Genomic DNA, 8,750 nt, shown 5'->3' on the forward strand with positions numbered 1-8,750 from the left:
TTATATATAATGTTTTAGTAGAGGTTTAAAATAAGTTGTTTAGGGATGGATTTTTCATAGCCCAAAGGCTAGTTATAAGGCTACTAAAGGTTATGCAGTTGCATGGAGCCTTACACCCAACTATAATTATTAATTATTTAATTAATTAATAAATGTATACTATGAATTAATTAAATATTTTATTATGAAATATCTAATATTTTTAATATATATTATGAAAGTTTTTATATTATATATATTATAATTATATATTTTTTATTAAAAAAAATAGTTAGTATAATTTTTTTTATGGTCTTAAAAAAAATTATTTTGGAGCTTCTAATTTTTAGGACCAGCCCTGGGCAGGGACTAGACTTACCATAAATAAAAAAATAGTTGGACGAAATATAATTTTTCTTTCTCTTATTCTATGCATAAATTCTTATCATTGACCTATTTAGAAATATATTTTTTTCTGTTAGGTGAGTTTATGTCATCTAAATAGAATATATAAATATATATATATATATATATATATATATATATTTGTTTGAGGTCATATTTAAAATTTTATAAAATAAATTAGTTAGACATGTATTTATTATTTTATTTACAAGTTTGGTTATAGTATATTTAAAAATAACTTTACCTTTGATATAGTGTGTTGTCCTTATCAAGACTGAGCCTGCCAATTCCGTGTAAACATTTCCATTAATTCTTTATTTATTTTTTATAGTTGGCCACTCAATGTCTGCTTACCAAACAAAAAAGTTAAATTAATGAATTTTTCATAAAAGAAAAAAGAATTTGATTAAGAAATAAATCAATTTGATAATCAATATTTGAAAGATATTAACTATTTTGCTCATCAAACAAATTAGACTATACAAAAATTGAAAAACAAAGTTTTTAAAAATATTTGTGATATTTTTAAGAGAAAGAGAATTTAATTTAATTAAATTTATTAATAATATTTTAATTAATTCAGTAAGATAAGTCATATAAAATGTAGAAATTTTAATTGAAGTACATAAGTCAGATGATTGAAAGAGTATCAGGATAGTATCAATAATCCCCAAAAATAAAATGGCCTAATTATTATTTTGTACTTCAAACTTTGAATTAAGACATATAAGACTGGAAATATAAATTTTTTAATAATTTTATGTTTTTTCTAAATGAATAAAATGTATGTTTTATTATTATAACTTGTTATTTTTTATTTTACTTTTTATTTTCTAATTAATTTGACACGTTTATAAAAGGATATTTTTAGACATTTTAGACGTATTTTTTTTTAAATATCTACCCCTTCTAAGGTGGTTTGAGTGATTAAAAATGGTATGATTAAAAAAGATTTAATAAAAGTCCAATAGAGATAAATTTGATATTTAATTTTTATATAATTCGAAACAAAGTTTCGATTTATCAATTTGAACGTATTTTATGTTTTAAATTGAATATTTTTTTGATATATATTTTAAACTATGGAATGCGGTTTAAATGTTGTAAAAACTTTATGATGTATGTGAATAGTTAAAAAATCGAATAAAAAAAGATAATTGTTATTATAAATGTCATAAATTAGTTTAAAAAACAAGTATTAAGTTAAAGACAGACAAATTCGTTTTGTTTAGAAAATGACTAAAATTGCATCCAGGGTTGCTCCCTTTGTTTCTCAAAGTGAAAGGTAATAGTGTAATTAATTATTATTATTTTCTTTGTAAAATGATTATTTTGTTTTCTCTTATCTTTAAAATTGTGACAATGAAGTTCATTAACCAATTCAGTTTGTGAAAATGACCCAATTCGAAAAAATTGATATTGTATTATTTTAATATATAATTGTTCCTTATATCTACCTAAACAAATCTTTTTTATATATTTTTATTAAACTGAATTTATTTTCTAGAATAAAAAAATACTAATTTAACATTAATGGTTAAGAATATAAATAGATGAATCTTCTCTTAAGGGAAATAATACAAAAACTTTGCCGTGAACGCAACAATTGAAAGAATCCATCCATTAGAAAAAGAGTTGCATATAAAATAATCATCACTTTACCTTCAAGTTTACGCAAATTCTTCATCTTGAATTCTCTCAAACTACATTTCCTTTTCATGGCTTCCATCACCTTAATTTCCCATACGCAACAACCCCTTTTAAAACCCCGCCAATTTCTTCAAACCCAAAAGACCCATCAAGTTTCCTTCCAATTCCCAAAAACTCGATCATCTAGAACGACTATGGCTGCAGCAGCACCGTTGAAGAAGAGATATCCAGGCGAGGCAAAGGGTTTCGTAGAGGAGATGAGATTTGTTGCAATGAAATTGCATACCAAGGATCAATCCAAGGAAGGGGAGAAGGAATCTGAATCACTTCCTTTTGCTAAATGGGAACCAACAATTGATGGATATTTGAGATTTTTAGTTGACAGTAAATTAGTCTATGATAAACTTGAATTCATTGTTGACAAGGCAGTTTTCCCTGAATGTGAGTTCGCCAAACCTTCCCCAAACACTAACCCTAATTGATGGTTATGAATTGATTGTTGTTTGATTTTGTAGATGGTGAGTTTAAGAACACGGGTTTGGAAAGATCTGAATGTTTAACTAGAGATCTTGAATGGTTTAAAGAACAAGGCCATAACATTCCTGAGTCATTGTCATCATCTTCTGGTTTTGTTTACTGTAATTATCTTGAAGAACTTTCGGAGAAAGATCCTCAAGCTTTTATATGTCATTTCTATAACGTTTATTTCGCTCATAGTGCAGGCGGTCGAATGATTGGCAAGAAGGTAGTACTAGTAGTAGTAGTGTTTCTTCGTGGTAAAACATTCAAATTTTGATCGAATTGTGAATTGTTCTCTTCTTTAGGTAGCCCAGAAATTACTCGATAACAAGCAATTGGAGTTCTACAAATGGAAAGATGATGATCTTTCATCTTTACTGCAGAATGTTAGGGAGAAGTTGAACAGAGTAGCTGAAGTAATGCTCATGAGACTTTTGACTTTATTTTGATATATATGCATACTGATTTGTAGACCATGATTCTCATATCTTCCAATTATTGGTTTTCAATAGAGTTGGAGTCGTGAAGAGAAGAACCATTGCTTGGAAGAAACCGAGAAATCCTTCAAGTTCTCGGGAGATATCCTCCGTTTGATTCTATCATGACCTAAACTACAAATTCATGTAACTGTTAACTTAAACTGTCATTTAAGATGTAAACAAAGTTGACTAAAAGTGTGAAGAATGAATGAAGTGTACATTTCTTTTTACCCTAATTAGTTCTTACTTAACACAATGAGCATCGGTACCATGTTGAGTACATTCATGGTAACCGACGGTTTTAAGAAACTGTCGAATCTCGTTTGAACTGCTGTTACTGGCTTCCAAAAGCCTTTGGTCTTCTTCATAGATTAAATATGGGGCATCTCCTTTCTTCCTTGACAACAATTTTGTTGCCCCTTTAAGAACATGATATTCCCATCCTTGAACATCTATTTTCACAAGAAGAACAGGTTCGGTTTCTGGTATAAGTTCGTCGAGAGGAATTGTTCTTACTTGAAGAGCAACTTCTTCGTTTGATTTGAATGCCATTTTTGCTCCAGCAGCTGAAATTGCACTATTGTCCAACCTCCCTACCAACTAAGAAAAGCTAGAACTTACTTCATATTCGAAAACTTATTAAATTCGATTTAAAAAACTAACACGAACCTATCTTCAACTTAATATTTTCTTTAGAACATCATTAATAACTTTAGAACATCATAACAAGATCTTGTCCAACCTCCCTACCAACTAAGAAAAGCTAGAACTTACTTCATATCGAAAAATCATTAAATTCGATTGAGAAAACTAACACAAACCCTATATTCCACTTAATCTTTCTTTAGAACATGATTACTAACATTAAAACAACATAATCAAGATCTTGTCCAACCTCCCTACCAACCAAGAAAAGAAAAGCTATAACTTACTTCATATTCGAAAAAATCATTAAAAAAATCATTAAATTCAATTTAGAAAACTAACATGAACCCTATATTCAACTTAATCTTTCTTTAGAACATGCTTACTAACTTTAGAACAACATAATCAAGATCTTGTCTAACCTCCCTACCAACTAAGAAAAGCAAGAACTTACTTCATATCGAAAAATCATTAAATTCTTCGATTTAGGAAACTAACAAGAACCCTATATTCAACATGATTACTAACTTCAAAGCATATGAGGGTTTTAGAACATAATCAATACCCAGTTGAAATTGCACTATTGTCCAACCTCCCTACCAACTAAGAAAAGCTAGAACTTACTTCACATCGAAAAATCATTAAATTCTTGGATTTAGGAAACTAAGACGAACCTATATTCAACATGATTACTAACTTCAAAGCATATGAAGGTTTTAGAACATAATCAATACCTTGTGAAATGTGATGTTTCCAATTCGATCAGAAACAGCAGCTTCAAAAACAGTGATAAAATCCTTAACCCTATTAAAATGTATCCCATCACAAATCCTCTGTAAATTCTCAAACACGGGTTCAAATGCTAAAACCTTAAAACCCATAATCGCAGCCGCAAACGAAGCCATACCCACATTAGCACCAACATCAATGAACATCCCTGTCTTACCTTCGTTCCTCATCTTCTCCAAAAGTTCCTGAACAGTTACAGAAATGTCAGGTCGACGAAAGGGTTTTCCTTTGAGCATTCGAACTATGTTCTTGTGAGGTTTATCAGGTAAGGTTCCGAAATCGGAGAGGGAATATAGAAATGGGTATTTGAGACCTTCGACTAGATTGGCGATTACGGGATGAGATTGAGGAGAAGTGTAGCAATCGAAGGGAGGGATAATGGGGAATAGGTTTATTGAGGATTTGACATAGATTTGATTTGAGGAGGAAGGATTGGAGATGCGAGAAGTTAGGAAGAAGAAGGCGAGGAAGAGGAGAGTGACTGATATGAAGAGGAGACTCGTTTTGGAACTGAATAACTTCGTTGTTCGATCTCTTCTCCAAGCATTCGCCATTGAAAGATTAGAAGAGACGATCAGATTCAGAGTAGATCTAAGAACTCCTCCAAGCGAGTAGCAGGAGCCACTGTGCTCAGTGTAGCCTTCGATTTGGATCTAGACTCGTGAAAATGGTGAATTGGATTTGTTTATTATTATTATTCAGTTTTATATTTTAATTTAAAATTAAAATTAATAAGAAATTTTAAAAATTATCTTCTTCTTTTTTGTTTGTTCATTTAAATTGTTGCATTATTAATACTAGTGCAATAGACCCATTCATCGGATTGAATGCTGAAATCTCATCAAACGCCCATCAGCTAGTCACGCCACCCGTTACAACGGAAGAAAGATGAGTCTGCAAAATAGAGAATCGACTAACACGTGCCTTAACGACGTTAGCCCGAGCGCGAACAAAATATTTAAACGCAATAGACTGTTGACGGAACTCTGCGTCCAGACGCGCGTTTACATTTTTTTTTGCCTGAAACGACGACGTTTTAGGCCTGGATTGTCTTCTTCCTCGCGACGAACAAGAATGGTGATCAGTCGAAACTTTTAATTTTTTAAAATTGGAATTCGGCCGATACTCAACCAAATGCAGTGATTCAAAGGCTGAAATGATCATTTCTCATACAAGTATAGAGGCAATAATGCCCTAATCCGATAAGAATAAGCTATTAGTAAACTCCTTAGATTATATTAAACTCTAAATATTGAAATCTTTATTTTGTCTTAAAAATTGTTCGAATCAAATATGACATCATCCTAATTGAATGATACATTGAGATGATCTTATAAACAATCATTTAGGTCAGACAAAGTTCCCCGACCCTTCAGATCGAAGAATGGAGGCTCCAATCGAAATCACCAAACTTGTAGTTAGTGTTCATAGCATCCGACCGAGGATTTCCCTCGTCCGACAGAGAAATCAGTGCGCGCGACCGAGAACTCCCTTACACCCGACTGAGGAATTCTAGCCTCGACCGAGGATCTCTCTAACCCTACCGAGATTTCAACGCATGCGACTGAAGGATCGACAACCTCGACCGAGAGGATCGATCCTAAGGCATGTTAGTTTGAAATTTTAATTTAAAAAAATGTTTTTTAAAATTAGAAGCTTCAAACCGGTTTCTAAAATGTGAAAAAAAACAAAAAAAAATATTTCAAAATATTTTTTTTAATATTTTCAAAACAAATATTTTGATTAGGGTCTGTTTGGATTTATTTTTAAATTATAATGTCTTAAACTGATATTTTTAGGTACTTTCCTCGATAATCATAGACATCAATAGCATGTACTAGCATTTTAATATTATTTTATAATTTTAAATGCAAGAAAAACTTGTGCATGTTTAGGAATTGAAGAATAATTGGCTAAATAAAACGTAATAAAACCAATTTTTTTCATAAGTTAAGATTTTATAAAGTAGAGAGTAGAAACCGTTTTTTAACAGGTACAGAGGATATAATGCGAAATTCCTATCTATCATGAGTATCACTAAACATCGAACTCAAAAATATCTCTGGTCAAATATACGTTTATATACGTATAAAAAATGTTTTATTGATTTTAAATTAAAAATCAATTAACTACTTTTTCATTAAAGAAATAATTTTTTATATTAATTATTAATTTAAAATACATATTTTTTATAATTAAATTATGATTTAATTATTTTAAATCCAAAACAATATTTAAAATTCATCATAAAATTTAATTATTATTATTATAATTAAGTTTAGAATGTCAAAATACAATTTTCGTAAATTTTTTAAGCAATATTTTATCAAAAAAAAATTTAACACGCAAATCGTGGTTGAAATTTTCTCGAATCTCACATTTTTTTTTTCTGTGACAAGAGATTTTTAGGGTTACTAATACTAAAATGAAATGTGATATTATTTTAAATATTAGTATTCCTACATTAAAAAAAATTGCACCTTATTCATATAATTAATATATTTTGTGATGTAAAGTTATTAATCCTTGTTACCAAATTCTCATATGTCTCTCACATGGACGAGTGTAATGATTAAAAAATTATACAGAGAGGCGTGAGAGGGCACATGTAGCACTGGAAAAAATTGGTAATAGGATTCCAACTGATTTACAACACTTTAAAATATTTAGAACGGTAATATTTACAATAATATTTACAATGGTCTAAAATATTTATATGGTCTATGTTAAGTTCTGTAAATGGATAAAAAATATTTAGTCATAAAGAAATATTTTTTCCAAAATAAATATAACCAATTAATTGCATACTTAATTATCTATGTAAAGGAGGCCAAAGTAAAATAAAACAATATACAAAATTAAATCTTAAAGCTCTTTGTAGTAGCTACCTCCAATGGCATTCTTAAGTAACAATAATCCGATCAAGGCCTCGATCTCAATAGATTCTAAGAATGGAGACGACAAACTGATCAAGAAGAAACAAAAGGTGAAAGAAGATGATGTTCATTATCTTAGTCCTCTCAAGAATGAGGGGAAAAAGATATATGAAGACAACAATGAGTGTAATCTGAAAGATGTCGAACACGAAGACTTCAAGGAAGAAGATTATTCTGACTTCGATGACAGCGATGACAGCGATGACGAAGAGTGTAGTCTTTCCGATTTAGAAGAAATTGCTGATTCTTTGATGTTGGTGCTGAAAAGGAGAAGAGTGAGGCAAAAAAGTTGTTGATGTCAATGGGAAAGGGAAAGCTTTAATTACAAAATGTTCTTTAATAATGTGATCTTTGTTTTATTTTTGCATTTGTATTTGAAAAACTTATTTTATAATATAAAAAAAACTCTACTTTTGCTTTTAGTTTAATACTAATATAATCCGCGTTCGTTCGATTCATGCACAACTATAAAATCATTTTATATATTGTGTTTTTAATATATAAAGTTGTAAAAATAATCTCATAATAATATGTATATTATATTTTAAAAATAATAACATATAAATAATGATTTTAAAAAAATGATTTTTTTTCTATTAACTAAAACAAATTATATAAAAAAACTTCAGTCAATTGTTCACATTTAATTATTAATTTTTATTAAATAATACAAAATTAATGTAAAATTAATATTTGAAATTAGTTTTAAAAAATGTATTACATTATTTAAAGTGATAATATATTTATATAATGTATATAGTTAAAAAAAAATTCATTTATAATTTTAACATGGAGAGCTGATTATGAAAGATGTGAGCGTCAAATTAGAAACACTTAGATCACTAGGAGTCTAGAACTAGAGTCCACGTCAGTTTGCACGGTCTAGGGTCAATTTAAAGACATAGTCAACATTTAAAGTAAGCCTAATAAGCCAAGGGTTATGGTAGCATATCTCGGACAGCCAATTTAGTAAAAAAATTGGGTTTTACCAAATTAATTAGTGATAGTTTCAGTTTATGATTTAGGGGCTTACTATTGAATTAACTTGCTAGATTTGTTTGTGAATCACAAATACCCAACTTTTATAGTTTCGAGTTGGACTTTGAGTTTGTTGTTCTTGAGAATGGAAAACTCAATGAGATTAGCAACGAGTTAGGATGGTTGGAATTAATTAAAATAATTTTATAATAAATTTAAATCATAAACTATAATACCCTAGATCTTCGTTCTTATTCTTGAGATATGAAAGACAAAAGCGGAATATATATACCTGGATCCTTAGACATGATTAGATGAGATGGTCTTCCAAAAGGGCAGAAATCCTTTAGCCTTATTTCTCCGATGACGG

The 8,750-nt window shown here is 29.4% G+C and overlaps 2 protein-coding genes across 2 annotated transcripts; one reads left to right on the top strand and one right to left on the bottom strand.

Annotated features, from left to right (window-relative positions):
* Positions 1-2,029: 2,029 nt before the first annotated feature.
* On the top strand, positions 2,030-3,380 carry LOC124942406 (heme oxygenase 1, chloroplastic-like). The gene is made up of 4 exons (XM_047482907.1): positions 2,030-2,475; positions 2,550-2,779; positions 2,859-2,969; positions 3,066-3,380. The coding sequence occupies exons 1-4, from the start codon at positions 2,103-2,105 to the stop codon at positions 3,156-3,158; spliced, it is 807 nt and encodes a 268-aa protein (XP_047338863.1). The 5' UTR covers positions 2,030-2,102; the 3' UTR covers positions 3,159-3,380.
* Positions 3,233-5,131, bottom strand: LOC124942405. The gene is made up of 2 exons (XM_047482906.1): positions 4,412-5,131; positions 3,233-3,632 (listed from the first exon to the last, which is right to left on the bottom strand). The coding sequence occupies exons 1-2, from the start codon at positions 5,018-5,020 to the stop codon at positions 3,276-3,278; spliced, it is 966 nt and encodes a 321-aa protein (XP_047338862.1). The 5' UTR covers positions 5,021-5,131; the 3' UTR covers positions 3,233-3,275.
* Between the last annotated feature and the right edge of the window lie 3,619 nt (positions 5,132-8,750).

The sequence above is a fragment of the Impatiens glandulifera genome, chromosome 6 (genome assembly GCF_907164915.1).
Source record: "Impatiens glandulifera chromosome 6, dImpGla2.1, whole genome shotgun sequence".
NCBI classification, from domain to species: domain Eukaryota; kingdom Viridiplantae; phylum Streptophyta; class Magnoliopsida; order Ericales; family Balsaminaceae; genus Impatiens; species Impatiens glandulifera.